A 24,117-nucleotide genomic window follows, 5' to 3' on the forward strand; every position below is an offset into this window, starting at 1 on the left:
GAGTCATGATTAATGGTTTCCAGGGGTGAGAAGGGGAGAAAGAGAAAGGGACTAGGAATAGCACAAGTGGGTTTCTTAAAAGTGATGTTGACATTCAGCTCTTGTCAGGGTGAATGGACATTTGCAGTTGTTTTTTGGTATCCATGGAAGATGGTCTCCAGGCGCCCTTGTCTACCCAAATCTGCAGATGCTAACATTAGTCCCTTATATAAAATGGTCCAATATTTTCACATAACCCATGCACATGTTTCTTTAAACCATCTCTAGATTGTTTATGAAACCTAGAACAATGGAAGTGCCATATAAATGGTTGTTATAAATCGCTTAGGGGTAAATATGACAAGAAAACGTCTACATGTTCACAAGTAATTTTTGACCAGAGCATTTTCAACCTATGGTTGGTTGAATATACAAATGCAGGAGCCATGGATACAGAGGACAGGCTGCCTGTGTAAAAGCATACCAAAAAAAAAAAAGAGTGACTTCTGAGTAAAATGTACAATCTAGCTCATTGTTTTGGGCCCACTGATCTTCTAGTTTTGATAATTACCCTGCCCTTGTCAGTAATTCCATCATGAAGACAGCCCCAAGTGACAAGACATAGATTTGCTAGCTGGTTTTTAAGACCTTGCTCTCTGATCTGTTTAAAGCATTGAGGAAGAAAAATATATTATGTAGACTCTAACATAAGAAATAAGTAGTAGCAACCCTTATACTAGATTTTTTTGAATATGCCATGTCAGTTCTTTTTTCTTGGATGTATTGTAATTTTATATTATATTGGGGTAGAGAATGTTAGAAAAATACATGTACACAATTTTACTGGATTTTAAAGAGACTTATAAATGACCTTGCCCAAAGGGATCATTGCATGGACTAAGAAACCAAAAATAAAGATTTACCCAGGGTCACTCAGCTAATCCCTGGTAGAACCAACGCAAAGGCCCCGGGGTTACCCACAGCTAAGACTCCATGAGAAGCACAGCTTATTACCAATTGAATTGGACAATGGTGTACATATTTTCAACATCCTATACTCGTTTTTTTTTTTTTCAGTTTTGCCATCACTCAAAGCATAGGAGAATCACAATTTTGCTTTTGGCAATGCAATAGCTTGACCTTGTTTTCTAAAGGCTTGTAATACAACAGATAAAACTGGAAACGCTACAGCTGTTCCCTCCATTAACCAAGCACTCGGCTCCTACAAACCAAAGCACGGTTCTCTAGCCGGGAAGTCCAGAGCAAGCCAGACAGCACTGAGAGGAAAGAAAGAAACTGATAAGTGGGAAGAAAGAAGGGAGGAAAGGGGAAAGAGGAGGCGTGCTTTTCCAGCGGGCCACATCAGTACTCTTCAGCTAGAACAAAGCAGCGTGGTACCAGGGTGTGGGGGGGACCAGTCTTACAACCAGATGGTCACGCGTCACCTCCTAGGCCCTCAGTGAAGCTCGTCTGCATGCCTGAGCAGAAGCCACCGAATCTCTGCCTCCTGGCAGCAATCCTGAAACTCAGCGAGGCTCTCCTCTTGCCTCAGCGACCAAGACACGTAGAGCCAATCGGGCCCCAGCTGCAGACGCCATGGGACAGGCAGCCTAGCGGCTCTTCCCCTTGGTTTAATTTCTCATACATTTCTTATTAACTCTTTATCTAAATTCTTTCTGCCATAAGCAACCTCAAAACTTTTTGGAAAGAAAGAGAGTCGATTAACCAATTTACAGGAATAGAGACAACAAGGAATCCTGGACTTGTCTGGAGACAGATGCTGTAGACTGCAGGTGTTATGGAGAGTCCCAGGTTATATCACCCCTTAGATCATTATTTAAACCCTAAACTTACCAACAGTATCACATGGTTCGTCTTTGTGAACGCAGAAATCTGTCCTAAAAAAAAATAAAAATAAAAGACATTGTCAGGTGAATGTGGTTCCCTGCAAGAAAACTTGACTAGTCATCTGATGAAGCTATTGCTTTAGTTGTCAAGGGGCATGGTGTCGTGTCACAATTAACAATGTTTGCAAAGAGTCACCCGTTGGCAGCATTTCCAACTGAGAAGCCCAGTTAACCCACCACACTATCCTTGGACAGCTAAACTACTCTATACTTGACAGTTGCTGAAAAGACTCCATCCAACAGCTGAAAAAATTGGGGAAGAAGTTTAAGCCGTCGGCCAGAGACGATTATCAGGCACTGTCGTCTGTACTGCCTTCTCCAAGCCTCTCTACTTGGGCAGCCACCGCTCTGCCATGCCATCAAGACCATGAATCGCTTCAGTGAGAAGACAGCGAGAATGTCATTTCTAAAAATCCTATTTTAAAGGCTTTTCTTTTTGCTAAAAGTCCTCCTGCATCCCCCAGGTATGCAGCTATGGAAAAGAAAGACAAGATGCTCAAAACCTGGTCCAGTCCCGGTGCCGCAGGTCCAAGGGGTCCACTCTCGCTGGTCTTGGTGACACAAGGGATCTGAGCCCTCCTTTCCCATCAGCTAGCATGACTCCTGCCAACCTCATGGCGCCGGTTTGGAGCAGCACCCTGAACACTGGGTGAGGAGGGTGCTGGCCCAGAAACAGTTCCTCCTGGCCCGTGTCCACCTTCTCACGGGGCTATGGCAGCATGTTTACCTGCTGCTCTCTCAGTGAGCTTGAGTAAAGCACGTTTGGAAGGTGTGTTCTAAAGCCACCCATCCTTACTTGCCTGTCGACGCATCTAGGGAGGGAACTAGGCTGGCCAGACGGGGCTGACACTAAGCAGGGTGGTAGTCTGGGCCACGGCTGGTCTTCCCTCACTGGGGAGTTACTTCCCGGTTTCTGGTCACCATGCCTGCACTAGAATCTTTATTCTCCCCCCTTCCTTCCCTTTCCAGTACCGGGGTCTCTTCTCAGGTCAGGATTTGACTTGCCACTCACGCTGGGGTGGAGGATGGAATGTGCACTCCTCTGATCTCACCGTCTCTGCCTCTCGCTGGCCTGCAGCATGCCCTGGCGTACTGGTCTCTGAAGCAGAGTGTGCCTCGGACCCTTCTCAGCCCAGCGTGGGCTTCCGTGAGGGTAGAGCAAGCCCAGCATTACCCCAGCCCTGGCTCTGGGTGTGGACCGTAAAGATCCCATCAGCCCTCACGCATCCACAGACCCTGGACGTTCGAAACGCTCCACTTGGGGCCCTGAGGCATGGAAGCCCAGGCCCAGACTTCCTGCTCCAGGTCAAAGTCATCCCACAAGTACACTGGACATTCCACAAGCCCAGTGGAAGAGGGAGGCGGGCAGGTGGCGGGGATGGTGTGACAGATTCAGAGGTGTGGCCAGAGGGGAAGCAAAAAGGGGCTGGGCCAATACATCAATAACTCCATTAGGTTTTGCTTATTGGGGACTTCTAATTTTTTAATAACAGACATACCTTTTGGGTTGATATTATTTCTAGGTTATTATTTCTTAATTGACAAATGACAATTGCATATATTCATACTGTGATACTTTTTGTTCTGGTGGCGATAGGGACTGGATCCAGGGGCGTTCTACATCCAAGCTATAACTCCAGCCCCTTTTTTCATTTTTATTTTGAAACAGGGTCTCACTAAGTTGCCGATGCTGGCCTTGATCCTGCCATGTCTCCTCAGCCTCTCAAATACTGGGATGGCAGGTACATTACACCATGCCCCGCTATGCTGCTTTGAAATTATATATAGTGTGTATACACTGCGAAATGGCTGAAGCATACTAATGACCACATCTATTACTTTTACTTGCTAAAAAAGATTTTGCAGCGAGAATATTTAACATCTGCTCTTAGCGATTTTCAAGCATCATGCTTAAGCTAGACATCCCGGACTTATTCTGGGAATCAATTTTGAAGCTATTTCATCAAAGAGAAAAATAAAAGCCTTTAAGACTCCCATATTTATCATGACTGTATCTCCAAATTAAGGGTACTTCATGGAATTAGAGTTATAGATGCAACCCTCCTGGCCTGATTTCTTGGCCAAAGAGTTTAGTCTAGAAGAATAATTCTCAGGTGGCACGGGGGGAAACTGATCCTGGGCAGCTGGGTGGCTGGATAGAAAGATCAGGGCCCAAAGAGGCTCCCAGTGTTGGCGGAGCGATGGCTGGTACTGTGTGAATGCTTGGGTGTCTCCTTGACCCTCTCAGCAGGAGAAATCCCAGGTTCCTGGCCTTCTGGATCAGATGCCAAGCCATAGCTGGGCTTTGTGGCACATGCTTGTAATCCCAGTACTTGAGAGGATGAGACAGAAGGATTGAGGTTCAAAGCCAGCCTCAGCAACTTAGTGAAACTTTTTTCCAAATAAAATAGGTCTAGAGTGTAGAAGGTCCCTGGGTTTCATCCCCAATACCACACACACACAAGTGAAGCCATGCCAGGTGCTAAGGCCCCTGAAGCCTGAGTCCTCTCTGTGGGTCCCGCATGGCTCCCAGATCCAGTCTACACAGTGGCCATCTCTAGCTCCAGACACAGCTGGACATGATGTCATGCTCACATCCCCCACGAAGACACTCCCAGGCTCAGGCAGAGCTCAGAGGGTGAAAAGAAAACAGGACGCCCCCACGCTGGCCAATCCTAGGCCCGGGACACAGAGAGAGACACGGTCTCCTGAATGACACAGCTTCCAGTTTAGACGCTCAGCTCCAATTACGCCAGGAGCGAAGGATTGCTTCTCTGGAGCAGCAGCTGCCTCGCACCCAATTTCCTTGCAAAAACATCAGCCTGTTATGACTCCAACCTGGGGAATTGCAGCTCACTGCCTCTAATTATTAAGTGATGCTTCTCAGCCAGCTCTGCTTCCCGCCCAACTCCAAGCGGTCTCCTGGTCCTTCTGGAAGGTCTTCAGTCCTCATTCTGAGGGCCCAGAGGATGTGGCTATGCACTGGTTCATTCAGCCCTGCAGAAGCCCTGAGAGAACCTGACCGACTGAGGCAGCTTTGAAGTGTCAGCATGAAGGAGAGAGAGAAAATGTGGGTTCCCGGGCTGGCCACAGGAGATGGTGTGGTGCAGAAGGCCCCGGGGCCCCACTACCTGCAGCTAAAGAAGCTGTGTTTCTCCTGTCCCTGGAGGGGGCACTTTGCACCCCAGCACCTCACTCAGAACCACACCCCTGCAGTCAGGAGCCCTCTCCAATGTGTTTAGTTTGGAAAGAACAATTTAAAAAAATTTGTTTGCAGGTCTGGGGATAGAACCCAGGGGCATTTGACCTTTGAGCTACACCTCCTGCCCTATTTTTTTATTCTTTATTTTGAAACAGGGTCTCAGTAAGTTGTGGAGGGCCTAAGTAGCTGAGGCTGGCTGTGAACCATGATCCTCCTGTCTCAGCCTCTCAAATGCTGGGATTACAAGCGTGCGCCACCACACCTGGCTCAGTTTAAAATTTTTATTGTGATAAGATACACATAAAACGTACAACCACAGCCGTAAAGCGCGCAGTGGAGAAGTGTTCCTTACAATCACTGTGCCATACAACTGCCGCCACCATCCACGATTACTACAACCTTTTCATCTTGTGAAATTAAACCTCTGTATACATTAAACGCTAATTCCCCATTCTCCCCAACTCCTAGCCTTTTGCAACTGCCATCCAGTACTGTCTGTCTCTCTGAAATTAAGGAATCCAGGTACATCACAAATGGAGTCATCACTATTGGGTTTTCTATATTTTTTATTTGGAAACAGGGTCTCTTAAACCAGCGAGGCTGGCTTCGAACCTGCGTGATCCTCCTGTCCCCACCTCCCAAGCGCGGGGATTACAAGCGTGTGCCACCACGCCCGGCAAGGCTCTTCCTTTTTAAGGTGGAACGATGTTCTACTATATGCATAGGACACATCTAGGTATCAATTCACTTGTTGGTGGACACTTGATTTGCTTCTGCATTCTGACTAATAACGCTGCCGTGAACAAGGGGTGGGTGAGCGTAACAATCACAGACCCTGCTCTCAGCCTGATGGATGTATAGTGGCAGGTGGCATTGCTGGAGCACAGAGGCTGTATCATTTGTTTTCCCACCAAATATGTAGAAGGATTTTCTGGGTTCATTGGTTTTACAGTGCCATCCTGATCTGTATGAGGTGTAAAAAGGAACGTTTTACACAACATAGTTCCTTTGTGGTAGGTAAGCAAGTCTAAGTGGAAGCCTCTCTGGGCACAGGGTGCATTCATGTCCGTCGTGGCTTTTGGTAAAAGGGCTAATCCAGAAGCTTTGTCAACTCTAATTGTGGTGACATTTATTGTCTCTGGAACAAAATTGTATTTATTTTCCAGATAAGACCACTTACAAGTGATTTCCCCTCCCCAGTTCTGGAGATCTGCTGTAGAGCACAGTGACTAGCAGTTAATGTACTGCGCACTTGAAAGTTGCATATTTAAACATCTTAAATAGTCTCACCACAAAAACACAATTGGTAAGATGGCTACGTAAAGGGTATGTTCATCAGCTAGTAATGAAACAGTAGAAAGAGAAAGAACCATTTCTAGTATAGGGAAAGCTCCCGTAAGTAATTAGCATTATTCTGAGTACTGGGGATTGAACCAGGGGCATTCTATCATTCTGTCTCTGATCTACACCCCCAGTCCTTTTATTTTTTATTTTGAAACAGGGTCTCACTAAGTTTGCTGGCTCTGAACCTGAGATCCATCTGTTTCTGCCTCCCAAGTACTGGAGTTACAGGTGGGTACCAGCACATGCTCCTTAAGTTACTAATATTTTATACATTTCATACAGAGGTTATGGAAATAACTTTCAAAGTAGGATACTTAGAAATTGAGCCGCATATTTCTTTTTATGCTCTTATTGGTGCAATGTAATTATACATCATCGTGGGAGTCTAAGTGATACAGATAGCATACATACAGCACTTAGTTTATTTTCCTGGGTATTCCTGCTCCCCTCCCCACCCACACTCCTCCCTACACGTTAGTAGGAATGGTAGTAAAATCTTCTAGTATGGGTAACATCTAGCGTGGATATTATTTGAACTGCTCCCTTCCTCAATCCTGTTTTTCCCTTCCCTCCTCCCTCCCCAGTCTCCTCCCACTATTACTCTGTTTCCTCTCGTTTGACTAAAGTCTCTTTTGTCTCTTATTTTCTCTCCGGCCTCCAAGTATGAGCGAGAACTTAGAGCCCTTGACTTTCTGAGACGGCTGACCTCAGCCTGAGTTCTCCAGCTCCATCCATTTCCCTGCAAACGACATCATTCCGTTCTCCTTTATGGCTGAGCTGCATATTTCAAGGATGAAGTTGTGAAGAGCTCCTCTCTAGAAAAAGCTTTCAGATCTAATGTAATTATTACTTGAAAAACAGTCACATTAATTGGTGGTCGTTCATTTGTGGTCATGCCTATCCAAGTCTCTGCGTGGTATCCTAAGACTCCTGCTAGCCTCCCAAATGGAATCCATTCTCAAAGAATCGTACCCTCAATGCTTTCATTACAATCCTGAAAGGTACTCAATGGGAAGTATCACAAGTTCCAAAGTTCTATTCCAAGTGCCTGGAGTACTGGTGGCCTCTGGCCAATGAGTGTGGGTGGCCAGTGAGCCAGGGATGCTGCAGCACTCATTGGTGGGCAAGTCCAAACGCAAAGCAGGAACCAGGTCCTACTCATCCCTGGGTCCTGCTGCCTGCTAGTGTACCAGCCGTATCATGGGCAATCGGAATCACCACTAAGCAGGCTGTTTATAAAATGTCCCATGTATACATAATCACATCCTACACAGGCAGCAAGGGCTCTCCTATGAGGACAGTGTGCTGGGGGTGGCAATCCATGTGAGGGGGCATCTGTTCGGGGTCTGGTGGTGGCCATGTACCTGTGTTAGGTTAATTAACAGGAAAATGAGGCCGCACTGCATGGGTGACGGGGCCAGAACCTTCCTAGCTGGCTTTGGGATGTCCTTGGGCTGGGGGCAGGAGTTGGTACATATGGGCCAACAGATACAATTCAGAAGACCATCCTGACTCGAAACCAAAAGCTCTTCATGGAGGGACAGGTCACCTTCAAGCTAAAGATGACAATGTTCTCCCTTCTACACCACTACCTCTAAATTCAGAGAGGAACAAGAGACTTTGGAAGGAATCTGGAGATCTTTTTTTTTTTTTAAACTGGTGAATCTTGGGATTTAAGTCAGAAAAAAATTTACAACCTTAAAATTCAAAGTTGATACATTCCTAGCAACTCGAATAAAATTTTGGTATTTTAATTAATAGAGTATATTAAGAAACCTTTCTGTGTATTATTTTTTAGATTGAGAGTTTGGTTTGAACACATCTGGAGGTCTACATTGGTAGTGGCTTGAAGCATGTCTTACAAATAAGGTCTGGTCCAGTTCTAACCTCTGCTCCCTGTGCATGTGACCTTGCCTAGAAAGAGGATCACAGACACAAGCAAGTTAAGATGTGGTCCCAGTGGATGGAGGTGGGCCCTGGTCCAGTGACTGGGGTTCTGTTAAGGAGAGGAAATTTTGGACATAGAAAGAAACACACAGGGAGAAGTGTGACGATAGAGGAGGGACTGCAGAGCTGAGTCTACGAGGCATGACATGCCAGGACTTCCAGAAGCCGCCAGAAGCAGAGGAAGGAAGGAAGAAAGGGTCCTTCCCTAGGGCATCCAGAGGAGCAGTGTCCTACCAACGCTGTGAAGCTGGATGCCCAGGCTCCAGAATGAAAGAGAGTAAGACTCTGTTATTCTGAGTCACCCCACGTGTGGTCATTTGTTACAGCAGCAGTAGGTAACTAAAGCAACATCGCTGCATGCTGCTTTGGGGGCTGCCTTGGGTTTCTGCTGGTCACAGGTTTTCTTTTCAATGTAGAAAGATAAGTCCAGTCCTACATTCTACAGAGAAGCTCTGCTGCTTGCTTTAGAGAGCCTGCAGGTGACTTCCATGGGTAACTGGAAGGTCAATCTCCAGTAGCGCCCATGCCCCTATGAGTGGCCATCCAAGGAGGCCTTGCAGCACACATGTGCCTGCCCAGACATCCTTCCAGGGGACGCCGGTGACCTCCGCTCTCCTCCTGCCAAGATGCTAACGCCAGCGTGAAGCAGTGACAAGCCCGCCTTAGCTTCATCCCAGCCAGCATTTTCTTTGATGGGAGGAAGAGGCAACAGATGAATTCTCTTGGTGTTTGGACAACCCCTGGTGACCAAGGATTTTAGTATTTTTCTAAGGATAAAGTAGGTCTCGGTAGTGCATGCCTATAATCCCAGTATTTGGGAGGCTGAGACAAGAGGATTACAGGTCCAAGGCCAGCCTTAGTAACTTAATGAGACTCTCGGCAACTTGGCAAGATCCTGTCTCAAAATTTAAAAAAATAAATAAAAATATAAAAGGCTGGGAGTAGAGCTTGGAGGTAGAATGACCTTGGGTTCAATCCCCAGTACCAAAAACAAACAAAACAGGATGAATAATGTCTAATACTTTTTGCTAACAATAGCTCACTTAATCCTCAGCCCTCGAAGATGAATACTATACTTAGTTCTCATTATACTGATGAGAAAACCAAAGTCCAGACTGGTACACAAAGGCTTGATTTCCAGGCTGGAACCGTAATGACATGCCCTGAGAAGGGAAAGGTCTCTTCCCTCTTGTGGGTCAGCTACAATCTGGTCCTGCTTTACCTGGTCACGAATACAGCTGCGTCCACGGGGGGTGTGTCGTCCTTCCCTCCTGGGACCTGGTTGTTGCCCAGGTACTGCGCACCCCCATATTCCTCATTCTGCCAGTGACAGAAGCTCTCCAGGGACCGCTCGCCATGGTGGCCGATGGACAGCTTTGCCTAGAACAAACCGACGGCAGCATTCAGAAGTGACCACGCAGCGGAGGCAGGGCTTCCACTGGACCACAGTGTGGATGTTCAGGTGCAAATAGCTCCTCACAAAGACATCATCTAATGACTCGCTGTCCCCCAAATAAAAGCCTTATGGAGGGGAAATATCAGCAAAGTTTGGATGGAAAGATAGGAGAGGAGGAAGGCTGATCTTGATTAATGAGGGTCTACATCTGAACATGTGTAAAATTATGAATATGACATGGTTAACCTGGACAACCATTGGTGGGAGGGGGAAGGAAAAACAGGGGCGGGGGAAGAGGGCACCAAATATAGTTTAAATGTATACCATTTATGTTCAATAAAAAAATTTGTTAAAAAAAATAAACTACTATAGTATTAAAGTATAAAAAAAAAGCCTACCACCAGTAGGCATCCAAGATACCAGACAGAGACCACGAGGACCTTACCTCTAAGTTCACAGGAGGACTATGTTGTTAAAGAAAAGCAATCTACTTTTCTATGAACAAAATATTGTGCCAGGTGTGGTGGCGCACGCTTGTAATCCCAGCATTCGGGAGGCTGAGACCGGAGGATCATGGTTCACGGACAGCCTCAGCTACTTAGTTAGACCTCTGCAACTCAGTGAGACCCGGTTTCAAAATAAAGAATAAAAAATAGGGCAGAGGGTATAGCTCGGAGGTCAAATGCCCCTGGGTTCCATCCCCAGGCCCACACACACAAAAAAAGAATATTGTATCAAACCAAGCAGCAGCCACTCATCAAACTCACATTGACTACTTGACCGTGCAGGCCACATCGTCATGGGAGAAGGCACTCAGAAGAAAGACCCAAAACAGTGCCATGGCCAACCCAACAGGGTTGGGAGCTCCAGAAGGAAAGTCAAGATCCCAAAGGGTGCTGTGAGCTTTGCGTATATCTGCAGGCCCTATGCAAGACCCTCTCGTGAGTCCAAGAAGCCTGCACACAACAGTGGTTCCAGTACTGATACCTCCTCTCCTCTCATGCACTGTCAACGGCAAAGCCGGTAAAGTAACTAAGACTACAACACTAATAACTCTTTTATACCCAACTTTTTTATCTTTAACTGACCAATATAAAACTGATTTATATAGATAGCTATCTGGAGCTTGTATGCAACTCAACAGCAATGAAAACCTTCAAGACTAGTTACATTTTCTGCATGTTCTGAAAGGTACTTAGGAGGACTTACTGGACGTTGCCGGAGCAGGACAAGCTTGGTAACTTGAATGTTAATTTTAACTCCAAGGCTCTGGTGCTGAAACATATTGTATACCTATTATGAGGGGAAAAAAAGAAATAGAATAAAGACATGAATATGAAATAGCATATAAAATACAGGGAATCCTAGATGGTGACTTGGAATAGAAAAAAGACATTAGATAAAAACTAAGGCAATCTGAATAAGCTATTAAACTTAGGTTAGAGAGACTTATCAATATTGACCCACTAATATAAGATGCTAAGAATAAGGGAAACTAGGTTTGAGACTCTTTACTATCCTGTCAGATTTTCTTTTAAACCCAAAGCCATTCTAAATCACAAAGTCTATTAATAAGAAATTATGTTAAAATATTAAAAATGCTCTTCCAGTACTAGAAAAACTAAAAACTAACAATATGTAATTCAAATTTAAGTGTTTATAGACAAAGTTTTATTGGAACAAAGATGAATATATATATGACTATATATATATATGAATATATATATGAATATATATATGACAAACAGAATCCAGAATATATATATATATATATATATATATATATATATGACAAACAGAATCCAAGTTTTATTAAAAAGGTTTTCTGAGACCAAATTGGGGTAAACTCCCTTAAAATTGAATTCCCTGAAAGAAAAAATATATATGATAAAAACTCTAGAATTATACATACATTGTAACTCTAGAATTATACACACATGTACATATATATACACATATATACATATATATACACACATGTACATATATAAACTCTAGAATTATACACACATGTATATATACATACATACATACATACATACATACATATGCATATACATATGCCAAAGCTAAGCTGGAAGCCAGCTGGACAGGACAGGTTTCCAAGGTCTTAATATATGCTTAGCTCGCTCCAAGGCAAAAACATGGTGGAAGTGTGGCAGAGGAAAGCCGCTCAGCTCAAAGCACCTGGGAAGGACTCGGGGGAGAAGTGAAGGAGGAAATAAACCCTTCTAGGGCACACCTTCAATGCCGTACCTCCTCGAGCAACGCCCCATCTGCCTACTACCCAGGAAGTCCTTTCTTTTTATTTTTTTGGTGGTACTGGAGATGGAACCCTTCTACCTCCAGGCTACACTCCCAGACCTATAATATATATATAGTGGGGGGGGTACTGGGGTTCCTGGAAGCCCTTCTACCTCTGGGCTACACTCCCAGACCTATTTTTATATTTTTATTTTGAAACAGGGTCTCTTAAGCCAGCCTGGCTGGCTTCGAACCAGTGCGATCCTCCTGTCTCCACCTCCCAAGCGCGGGGATTAGAAGCGTGCGCCACCACGCCCGGCTATTTTATATATATTTTTTTATTTGGAAACAGGGTCTCTTAAGCCAGAGAGGCTGGCTCCGAACCAGCGCGATCCTCCTGTCTCCGCCTCCCAAGCGCAGGGATTACAAGCGTGCGCCACCATGCCCGGCCCAGGAAGTCCTTTCTAATTTTTATCCATCGAATGGATTAATCCACTGATGAGGTCATACCCTCAAGATCCTCTCATTGCCTAAAAGCCCCACCTCTATCCTGGCTGAACAAGGAGGGACCATGCTTTCAACACAGAGCTTTGGGGGGAGCCATCCAGATACAAACCCAGAGAGCATACCTCTTGTCAGCAGAACATAATTATAAGAAGCTTGATATCAAGAAGGCCTAGGAAAGTGTTCCCAAGAGGGAGAGAGAAAGGGAAGCTCAGTAAGACAGAGAATCAAAGTTAACGTGAACAAAGAAAGCCCACTGGAGCCGAGGATCCCAGAACATCCCGACCCTCCCCAGTTCCTGTCTTGTAATACGGTAAGAGCAGGACTTAGAGAAGTTCCGTAGGAAACGTAATAAGGGTGGCAGATGTCGTACGATATAAAGGGAACAGAGATGAGAAGCTTTTAAATACTCTGCTTGGTTTTTCTTCACAGATACAACCTAGAGGAAAGACTTCTAGTCCCACTATCACCAGATCAACAGCAGAACCAGTGCCTGCCACAGGGAGAGTGGCCAGGGTCAGCTGGGGCCACGGGGCTGGCCATCCACGCAGAGCCTGGCCTGCCGGCCGGACCAACAAAAGCTCAAGCATCTGAGTGACACGGGAATTGGTTTGGACTGTACGCATTGAAAACTGTTATTCAAGTTCAATAAAATTGATCTTTATGTAACTCAGTATTCTTTCCCACAAGGAAAAATGGAACACATTCATTTGCTCTGTTCTCACCCCACAAAATAGCAATCTTTTTTTTTTTTTTATACTGGACTACCCCTAGGCCAATTCCAAAGTCATGTCTCCATTATGGATCCCCAATCCCTGGGGAAGAAGGGCGGCACGCAACGTTTTCCTTGTGATATTTTGAGAACCACCCAATGGCTCTGGATCACATTTTCCCTGAAATATTCTGCATTGAGGGTCAGGCCCAAACTGGTAAACCTCAGTTCAAAACACAAAAACCCAAAAGAATGACAACTTTAAGTTAGGAAGGAGAAAATTCAAGGTGCAGGCGGTTTCGTTTTAAGATGCCTTGAACCATGCCTATGGGGCTGGGGGTGCAGCTCAGAGGCAGATCACAAGCTGAGCATGTATGCAGTCCTGAGTCCTATCCCCAGCACCTGGACAAATAAATATCTTTCCAAAGGAATTGAAGTCAGAATATTACATTGATATGTGTATATCCAGGTTTACAGCAACACAACTCACAATAGCCAAATTATGGAACCAGCCTAGGTCTGTCCACAGATAGGTGGACAGCGAAACTGTGGTACATACACACAATGGAATTTTACCAGCCAGAAAGAAGAATGAGCCGGGCGTGGTGGCGACACTTGCAATCCCATTACTCAGGAGGCTGAGACAGGAGGATCACAGGTTCGCAGCTAGCCTCAGCTACTTAGTGAGGCCCTCTGCAACTTAGTAAAACCCTGTTTCAAAAATAAAGAATAAAAATAGGGCTGGGAGTGTAGATCAGGGGTAGAATACCCCTGGGTTCAATCCCCAGTACCTTAAAAATTTTAAAAAATTCTGTCATTTGCAGGGAAAGGGGTGGAACTAGAGAATATTATGCTAAGTGAGATTTGTGAGTCTCAGAAAGTGAAGGGTTGAATGTTTTATCTCATATGAGGAGAGATCCCAATACAATAGTGGAAGGGGGTTAAAGGAGGGAGTGGGGGATGGGATTTGATGAAGGAAACAGTTCAAACAATGCTATGAACGCACGTGAAATTATCAACGCATCCCAATGACAGGCACAGGGAGGCGGGGCCAGGGCGGGATCTGGAAGGATCTGTGTGCACGTGCATTTCAGATCTGGAAGGATCTGAAATTCAGTAGGATGCACAATTACAATCCACCAATAAAAACATATTAAAATAAATTTAAAAACAATGCCCCAAATGTTTAGAGCGACCAAACACTAACGACATTAAAGAAAGTTGAGGGTTTAAAGGGATACACGGCAAGCGCTTTCCAGTGGTATTTAAAAGCATAAAGACCTTGCAAGAAATAACTGTGAATTCCAGAGGGAACAACCTCAGGACAAGCTCCCCGTGAGAATCGCCTGCTTGCTTTCTGCCAGGCTGACAAGAGCTCAGAACCAGGTCCACTCCAAACCCCCAGGCCCAGGCACTTCCCCTGGAACAAATGCAAACAAAAAAGAGGGGGGAAAAAGGTAGGAGATGGAAATAAAATAAAAAGCTTCATGCCCCAGAGGCTGGGGAGAGCACACCATGGGGAGTTTCTCAGTGGGTAGTGTCAATTTTGCAAGATGGAATCATTCTAGATGCTGGTTGAACAATAATGTGAATATACTTAACAAACCTTATACTTAACTGTACTCTTAAAAATGGTTAAGATGGCAAATTATGTGTATTTTGCCCAAACTAAAACTTTATTTTTTTAAGTACCATGTTCTAAATAACATTCTCTATTAAGCCCTCAGAAAGGCATTCACCCTTTTAATAAGGGCTTCTGGTCCAAGATGGGTGGTGTCAGGGCCTGGTCAACGCTGGGCACTTGGTCGCTGTCGCGCACCCCCATACTCCCACGAAGCTCTCCAGAACACAGGGCTGGGCAGCGTGGACCTGGAGGATGCTCCTCAAGGACCCAGGCCAAGACAGCAAGCCAGATGAATGTCCAGCAATGGCCACAAAACACAAGACGTAAGCCTCAGGGATGTGTAACCAAGCTGCCCGGTGCTTCCTGCCCACGGAAAGTCCTGCTCAAGACAAGTCCTGGCAGCAACCAGGACTTAGCAAGACACCTGGCTGGGTACAGAACAGTGCAGCCACGGTCTGGAAACTGTCCTGAGCCCCAGTGAGTGTCCAGAGTCCGGCCGCCTTTGTCACACTGCGGCAACATGGGGACGTGGAGAGGGGTGAGGGATGGCAGACAGGACCACAGAAGGCACAGGTGGAGGGTGAGGCAGGAGCTGCTCACCACATCAGAAAGGATTTTCACAAGGCTTCCACTTACCTGCTAGACCCGAGCGTGTTCAGAGACAGAGAGAGACCCGTGGGTACACACAGTACCATGCAGACCCCCAGACAGAAGGGGGCTACGTTCTCTAAGCACCGGTCCCCCTAGCTGCAACATCAACACCCCAGGGTGCGTGCTGGAAATGCATACTCTGGAGCCCAGCCCAGACTCCCTGAATCAGACTCCGAGGGTGGCCTGGCCACCTGTGTTGAAGGAGCCCCCCAGGACCTCTGACTTCTGCCTGAATATGAGCACCAGTGAGCGATCTAACAGGTTAGATGATCTGATCGCCAGAGAGAGGCTTGCTGTCTGTTTCATATGGTAATTGAGTAAAATTGACATCATTTTTCCTCCAAAGGCAGCTTGCTAGGGACGTCTCAGGTTATCCTTCCACCCTGCAGCTGGTAAGGAAGCTGAGAATGACCACAGCTCTGTCCAGCAGCCCGCCCTGTCAAACACGGGCTTTCCTAGTGTCTCTGCCACCTGTTCCCCTCAACAATGTGTTCTTTAAAACACTCCTGCTCCCGTGTCATCACCAAAGGGGAATCTATCCACGAATGCAAAAGGGCTCATAGCACATCTGGAAAACCCTCCACAGCTGCACAGCCCACCTGCCCTGGGGGCAGCTCAGAGGCCAGCCTGGCGGAGGCTTCCTCTGTACCTGCACAGTCTGCTGGGGACAAGAACCAGGAGCAGGACTCTAGTCCCCTGGACAATAGCCCACAGAAGCACGTATGTATGCATGCATGCACATGTGTATATAAGCATGCATGTGTGTGCATGCACGTGTGTAAGCATGTGTGTTTGCACACATGCTTGTGCACATGTAAGCATGTGTATGGATACATTCAAGTGTCTATGCATGTGTGCACATGCATGCACACACATATGTATGCATGTATGGGTGTGCATGCACATATGTGCAAGAATGTGTGCATACATACACACATGTATATAAGCACACATGTGCATGTGTTTGTGCATAAACATGAGTGTGTGTGCATGCACATCTTCGTGTAAAGCATGTGTGTGCTCACATGCACGTGTGTATGTAAGCATGTGCATGCATATGCATGCATGCTTGTGTGCATGTATCATAGTGCTAGGGACTGAATCCAGGCCCCCTGCATGCTAGGCATGGGCCAGCGCCCCAGACCAGGAGCATCTTTTCAAGCACACAGCAGTGGCCGGCACTCCTCTGCTGGAGCCTGTCAGCCGCTCCCCATCACACAAGAGCAAAGCGGCCGCCCTGGTCCAGCTCACTACACCTCCCGTCACTCCAGGGCCCTCCTCCTCAGGCTGGCGAGCACCTCCCGCTGCCAGCACAGAGGCCACCGCTGTCCTGCGCTCTCTGCGCAGTGCTTGTTCCTCTCAGACTCTGCTTCCCTCCGGCCTGTGTTGAACACCAGCCCTGGAGGATGGGCATGGTGTGATTCCCACTCCCCCCAGACCAGGGTAGACGCCAGCAGATGCAGCTGAGTGAAATCAGCGTTTGTTTGCTCTTGCCTTTGTGTGAAATACGTACAGCACAGAACGTGCCCTCCCCACCATGTCTAATCCACAGCTCAGGGCGCTAAGGGCATTCAAGCTGCTCACTGTCACCACCCATCTTCAGCAGGTTTTCATCTCATGAAACCAAAACTCTACTCATTACACACCGAGTCCCCACTCCCGCCTCCCCCATCCCAACCACCGCATCCCACCTTATGCTCCGCGGACCTGAGGACTCTAGGGACCTCGCAGGGATGGATCCACTCAGTATTTGTCTTTGTGGTAGGCTTACTTCCCCCAGCGTAAGGTCCTCAAGGATCATCCAAGCTGCAGCCTATGTCAAAACATCTTTTCAGGGCTGCCTAGCATTCCACTGCATGCTGGGGCCACATTTTGTTTATTCATTTACCCATCAAGGGATCCTCACAGCCTTCACCTTTTGGCTACTGAAGTAATGCTGTATGAACACAGCTGTACAAATAGCTCTTCAAGACCCTTCTAAAATCATCCATGCTTCCACCCAGAAGTGGAATTATGGGGCCATGTGTCATTCTGCGTCAACTCTTTTACACCCCAGCTTTTGCAGTGGCTCAATAATTTTCTGGGTGTTTGATTTTACTTTTTCATTTTTAGTGGGGAGAAAGGCAAACAGCATCTACTGTTATTTTCGTTGGGATAATTTCTCCCATAGTGAAATCTCTAGAGAAAGTCAGGGACCCTCTTCTCTATCTTTCCCGGGGGAAATCAAAAGGAGAGGAACCTCACTCTGCCTGCCCAGGCGGCCCCAGTGCAGGCCTGGGCCTGAAATTTCCCCAGGACTTTGATTGCTGAAGGGGAGGCTGCAGGCAATTGGGGGATGTTCTTGGAACAGAGACGTGGTGGCAGAAATCCAGTAGCGACAGCAGCCAGCGGCGTTTGACCAGCCCTGGCTCCTGGCCTGCGCTTGGCCTTGATTTCCCTGCTGCTGACCTCCCTGGGTCCCCTCCCCAGGCCAGCTCCAAGTTGGGAACCTGGTGGTCCAGCCCTCCTCCTGATCCTGGATGCCTCCCTCTCTACCTCTAAAAACATGATTCTTTTTCTCTGGCACTTAGTCATCCAGATCTGGTTTCCATTGCTGGTAATCAATACCCCCCCACACACTCCAATGGAGATAAGAGCCACGATGCCTGATCCAGGGCAAAACTCTTTTCTTCCATGTCGGAGAAGAGGCCACGTTGCCCACTGCTGGTTCCTTCTGGTGCCTCTTCTTGGCTTCTCAAGTCCTCAAAAATGCCTGCAGGAGCTCTGCTCCCACAGCAGCCACTGATTCTTTTGCTCCGGAGTCTTCTGCAAAGGAGTGAGGTGGAGAAGCTGTTTTTCAACAGCCCAGGTGTTCTGCAGACACAGTTCTTTAAGAGGTAGGTTTCACCTTCTCCATCATCTACAAACCACCTTGAAAGACAAGATTTTCACCAAGAGGGACTGACAGAGACCAGCCATGGCACAGCGTCAGCCTCCGAGGCCGAACAGGACAGGGTAAATATCACCTCTAAGTAGAAACATGTCCTGTCAGAGTTTAGTATTCCTGGGATGTGTTTGGAATACAAATGCCTTTTCAGAAGCAAATTAATCAGGGAATTATGAAAGTACAGCCCGTGTTTGTTAACATGACTTCAGTACTCAATCCTTCGCAAGGGCTGTTGGTATAGGGCGCCGGCCACTCATTCATACACTGACAGACTCTACAAAGACTTCTGGATGGACTTCACATAGAGCAGACAGAGAGTAAATAACGGCGATGGTGTAGACAATTCTACTTTGACGAGCTTACAGAGCCTGGAAGGACGGATGATAAACAGGATGGGTATCTTTAATTATAATAACATGTGCGTAACAGCCAACTTGCCACTTTACAAATTGTTAAGTATACAATTTAGTGGGATTTAAATACATTCACATTGTTCTACAACCATCTCCAGAATTTTCTTTATCTTGAAAAAGGGAAAACAAACCCATTAAATACACTCTATTGTTCCCTCCTTAGCCCCTGGCAACCGCCACTGCTCTCTGTCTCTACAAGCGTGCCTACCCTGGCACCTCAGGAACATGGAACCGTTTGGTGTTTGTCCCTCCGTGACCAGTTTGTTTCACTTACTATCACGCCCTGTCCTCAAGGTCCACCTGCTCTAACGTGTCGGGATGCCCTTCTTTTTTAAAGGCTAAGTACTATATCATTCTACGTACATGACACATTTTACTTCCTTATCTATCAATGGACACTTGGGTTCCTTCCACCTTTTGGCTGTTGTAAATAACGCTATGACAACAGGTATACAGACATGACTTCTGCGCCCTTGTTTTCAGTTATGTTGGGTGCTTATTCAAAAGCGGAATTGCTGGTCATATGGTAGTTTTCATCTGAAGACCACACTGTTCTCCACTGTACGGTCCTATTGTCGGTGATGAGGGTTTCCTTGCTCCACAGCCTTGCCATCTTCAGTTTTGATTTTGTGGATGTTTTTGTTTTAAACAGCCATTCTAATGGGGGTAAAGTGATGTCTTGTGATTTTGACTTGCATTTTCCTACTGATTATAGATGCTGAGGGTATCTTCATTTACTTAATTGCCATTTGTATAACTTCTCTGAAAAAAATATCCACTCAAGTCCCTTGCCCATTTTTAAAACCGGTTGTTTGTTTTGTTGTTGGGTTCGAGAGTTCTCTGTATATTGTGGATATTTATTAAATATGTAATTTGCAGCTGGGCGTGGTGACACACGCTTGTAATCCCAGCATTTGGGAGGCTGAGAAAGGAGGACTGTGGTTCGCGGACAGCCTCAGCTACTTAGTGAGGCCCTTTGCAACTCAGTGAGACCCTATTTCAAAATAAAATAATAAAAAAATAGGGGGTGTAGCTTAGAGGTAGAATGATCCTGGGTTCCATCCCCAGTACCACAAAAAAAAAACTAAATATGTAATTTGCAAAAATTTTCTCCATTCTATGGGTTATACTTTTATTGTTGACATAATGCTTTGATTCACGAAAGTTTTTTTTTTTATTTTCATGAAGTCCAAGTTATTTTTCCTTTAATTGTCAGATGTGCATTTGATATAATGGCCAAAAAAAATCACTGCCAAATCAACTATGATGAAACTTTTCCTAAACATCTCCTTATAAAGAGATGTAAGTTTCAGATCTTACATTTAGGACTTTAAAATAGTTTGAGCCAATTTTTGCACATTTTGAGTCATTCTTTTGCATGAAAATATTGCTTTCTCAGCACCAACTATTGAAAATATTGTCACTGCTTCCTTGAACGGTACTGGTCTGCTCGTCAAATGTGATCTGATCGTGTACAGATAGGCGTGTTAGTTTCTGCGCTCCCTGGTATTCCATTGATCGGCAGGTTTGTCTTCAAGTGTTCTGATTACTGTAACTTTGTAGTAAATTTTGGTGTCAGGATGTGTGAGTCTTTACACTTTGATCTCTTTCAAAATGATTTACCTATTCAGCATCCCTTGAGATTCCATATGAATTTTAGGAGAAATTTCTTTATTTCTGACAAAAATTTCACTGGGATTTTGATAGAAATTCCACTGAATCTATATGTTGCTTTGGGTAATTATACTGTAACAGTTAATCTCCTGATCCATGAACATGGTGACCGTCTATTTATGTCTTCCTTAACTTCTTCAATCAATGTTTTATGGCTCTCAGTGTACAGGCCTTTCATCTCCTTAGTTAAGTTTATTTGTAAGTATTTTATTCTTTTTGATGCTACTGTAAAAGGAACTGTTTTCTTGATTTCCTTGTCAATCTGCTCATTGTTACTGTGTAGAAATGCAACAGCTCACCAGTGCTGGTTTTGTCTGCTGCTACTGTGGCTAAATTTGCATATCAGTTATGGGAATGTGTGTAATTTTTATAATTTTCTATATATAATACCATGCCACCTGTGAACAGAGATCGCTTTCCTTCTTCCACTCCCATCTAGATGTGTTTTATTTCTTTTTCTTGCCTAGTTGCTCTGACTACAACTTCTAGTACTATGATGAACAGAAGTGGTTAAAGAGGACGTCCTTGGCTTGTTCCTGATTTTGGAGGAAAAGCTTTCAGTCTTTTACCAGTAAATATCATATTAGTTGTGGGGGTTCCATATATGGCTTTTATGATGTTGAGGGTTTCATCCTTCTATTCCTAGTTTATGGAGTGTTTCTGTCACGAAAGGATATTGAATTTTGCCAGATATTTTTTTTCTGTGTTAATAAAGATGACCATGTAGATGTTGTCTCTTAATTTTGGTAAAATTTTGTACTGGGTTCATTTAGTACAAATAACTATTGTGTCCTTTTGATATTTTAAAAGTTGTGCTAATATCTAATGACCTTCTTTGTCACTTACAACCTCTTTTATTTATTTAAAGTCTACTTTCTCTGATCCTAATAGCGCTGCCTCCACTCTCTTTGGGATGTTATCTGCGTGCAATTTCTCTTCCTCTCTTTTCCTTTCAACCCATTCCTGTACTGGGGTCTACAGTGAGCCTCTCGTCCACTCGTGTGTAGCTGTACCATGATTTTTTAAAAGTCATTTTGCCCGTCTCTTATCTTTTGTTTGGAAATTTTAATCCATTACACTTAAGGGACTACTGCGATACACTATTTTCACTCTTTTTTTCTTTATTTCTTGGATTACTGGCTTCTTTGGTTTTTATTTTTTCTGTAATGAAACTTTCTAATTCTTTTTTGTGTGTGTGGGTCTGGGAATGGAACCCAGGGGCCTTCTACCTCCGAGCTACACCCGCTGCCCTATTTTTTATTCTTTATTTTGAAACTGGGTCTCACTGAGTTACAGAGGGCCGCACGAAGTAGCTGAGGCTGTCTGCGAGCCACGATCCTCCTGTCTCAGCCTCCCGAATGCTGGGATTAAAAGTGTGCACCACCACACCCGGCTTCAAATTCTCTTTTCACTTCCTTTTGTGTTTGTGTGTGTGTGGTACTTGGGATTGAACCCAGAGGTATTCTACTTTTGAGCTATATCTCCAGACGTATTTTATTTCTTATTTGGAAACAAGGTCTTGCTAAGTTGAGGAGCGTCTCACTACTTGCTGAGGCTGACCTCGAACCCACGAACCTATCTCCTATCTCAGCCTCCCAATATAGCTATTTCCTTTGGGGATACTACAGAGATCACATTTACTTAGCAGAAAAGTTACAACATGCTATTTTGATATCAGCCTAGCTCCAATAGCACAAAGAAACTCTGCCACAGGAAGGTTTTAAAAGTACACAAATATGGAATTACGAATCCAGACCGGAGACCCCACATGAAAAGCAGGCTGCTGTGATAGATATATCAGGGAGCAAACAAGGAGGGGCCCTTCGAGGAGACATTTGCAAGAAGTCCTAAAAAACAAGTGCCCCTGACAAAATCTAGTCAGAGAGGAGCTGGGAATGCCTGGGAAAGAGATGGCCCATGCTGTGGAAGTCAGAGCCAAGATGGGGAAGAGAATGAGATGCAGGAGAAGCGAGGGGATTATCGCACAGCTTGGGGGCCCAGCAAGCGGGATGTCTATTAACCCCAGGGTCAGCCCTGGGGCAGGGCGTCTCCAGTGAGTGACAACGCCCCGATGGTTCCAGAAGAAGACATTGTAGTCATCCTGTACCCAAGATCCAAGAGGGAAGTAACCTGGAAGTGAGAAGCCCCTTGGGGAAGCGCCAACAGCTGTCAGGGCAGAAGCAAGGGCGGTCAGTCCCAGTGGGAGAGGGATCCAGATGTGGCCGTCCCAGCGGCAAGGGAACACCCAGGTCCTCAGCCCGTGCTGCAGTCCTGCCCTGCTGTGTGCTCCCTGGCTCCCCGGGCTCCCTGTCAGTCTCTCACACCTCCTCTTCCTCCTCTGAAATGGGCAGCGGTGGTTCTGTGACTTCTGTCAGGGCCAGCAGCACACCACAAGAGGCAATCCTTCCCTTTTCCTCTAACATGGGCCTTCGGCCCCTGGGTGATGCCCACGTAACACATCACAACTTCGAGATCCTATGAACACCGCCACAAGGCCACCCTTGATGCCAAAGCCTCCCGGCTCAGGGTGCGGCGTGAGCACACGGTGTCTGCCTTGGGAACAGGGTCTGGCTGAGTTCCCGAAGAGTGCCGACCTTGAGGGATCACGGTAGCACGCGGGGGCAAGCAGGCACTCTACCTGCAAAGACGCAAGCCAGAGGCTGGAGGGGAATGGGCACGCAGCCACGGCTGCTGAGGACACCCACAGCCCCAGAGGTGGTCACCAGCTGCCGCAGGCTTCCTTCCAAACCCACTGGGGCTAAGGAGCCAGAGACGCTCCGATCCCGCAACCCCCACAAAACACTCAGGAGAGAGATGGGCTCAGGGGCATCCTGTTCCTCCTCACCACTCCCAGGGCCTCGTCTAATGACAGGGCTGCACATCCCCAGCCGCAAGGCCTTCGCTTCCTCCTGGCTCACGGGGAATCCTGCTTCCGCACTGAATCCCTTCTCTAAAAGAATCACCGCCAGGAGCGGAACCTTTGGATTTCCTGAACTGGCATTTAACAAACTGAAGAAAAGAGGAGGTGGTGGTGCTGGTGAAGGCTGGCCTTGTTCAAAACAAGGAGGCATGTCAGAGGATAACTGGTTCTTTCTTCCTTTCTTTCTTTCCTCCTTCCTTCCTTTCTTTCTTTTTCTCTTTCTTTCTTCTCTTCCCCTTTGTCCCTTCCTCCCTTTTTTTCTTCCTTCTTTTTTTGTACTGGGTACTTGAACCTAGGGGCATTCTACCTCTGAACTATACCCCAAGCCCTAATTTATTTACTTTGAAACAGGATTTCACAAAATTGCTGAGACTCCCACTACGCTGCTGAGGCTGGCCTTCAACCTGATATTCACAATCTGATATTCAACCTGTGAGGATTCACATCTCAGCCTCCCAAGTACTGGGATTACAGGTGTGCACCACCACGCGCAGTTCATCTTTCACTCTGCTGAACAGCAACCGAGGACTAGTGTGGTAGGAAAGAGTTACACGGAGAGGCGCCATCGATGGGGGTGCATCAGGAGACTCCACTTGCGTTTGCTTTTAACCTTGGTAAGCCCAGAAATCAAGAGGTACAGACGCAAGAAGCGCCCAGTGTTACCACACCATATT

At 46.0% G+C, this 24,117-nt stretch overlaps 1 protein-coding gene across 2 annotated transcripts in view; it reads right to left on the reverse strand.

The window, feature by feature from the left end:
• Positions 1-24,117, reverse strand: part of ADAMTS17 (ADAM metallopeptidase with thrombospondin type 1 motif 17) — a gene marked incomplete at both ends in the record, with an annotated part of 311,118 nt that overhangs the window by 236,401 nt on the left and 50,600 nt on the right. For both annotated transcript variants that reach the window (XM_080692601.1, XM_080692600.1), the window contains 3 exons: positions 1,834-1,877; positions 9,602-9,759; positions 10,985-11,068. In XM_080692601.1, coding sequence (XP_080548727.1) covers positions 1,834-1,877; positions 9,602-9,759; positions 10,985-11,068 — 286 coding nt within the window. The remainder of the gene's footprint in view (positions 1-1,833; positions 1,878-9,601; positions 9,760-10,984; positions 11,069-24,117) is intronic.

Source organism: Muscardinus avellanarius, assembly GCF_963383645.1.
Source record: "Muscardinus avellanarius genome assembly, chromosome: 3".
Classification (NCBI taxonomy): Eukaryota; Metazoa; Chordata; class Mammalia; order Rodentia; family Gliridae; genus Muscardinus; species Muscardinus avellanarius.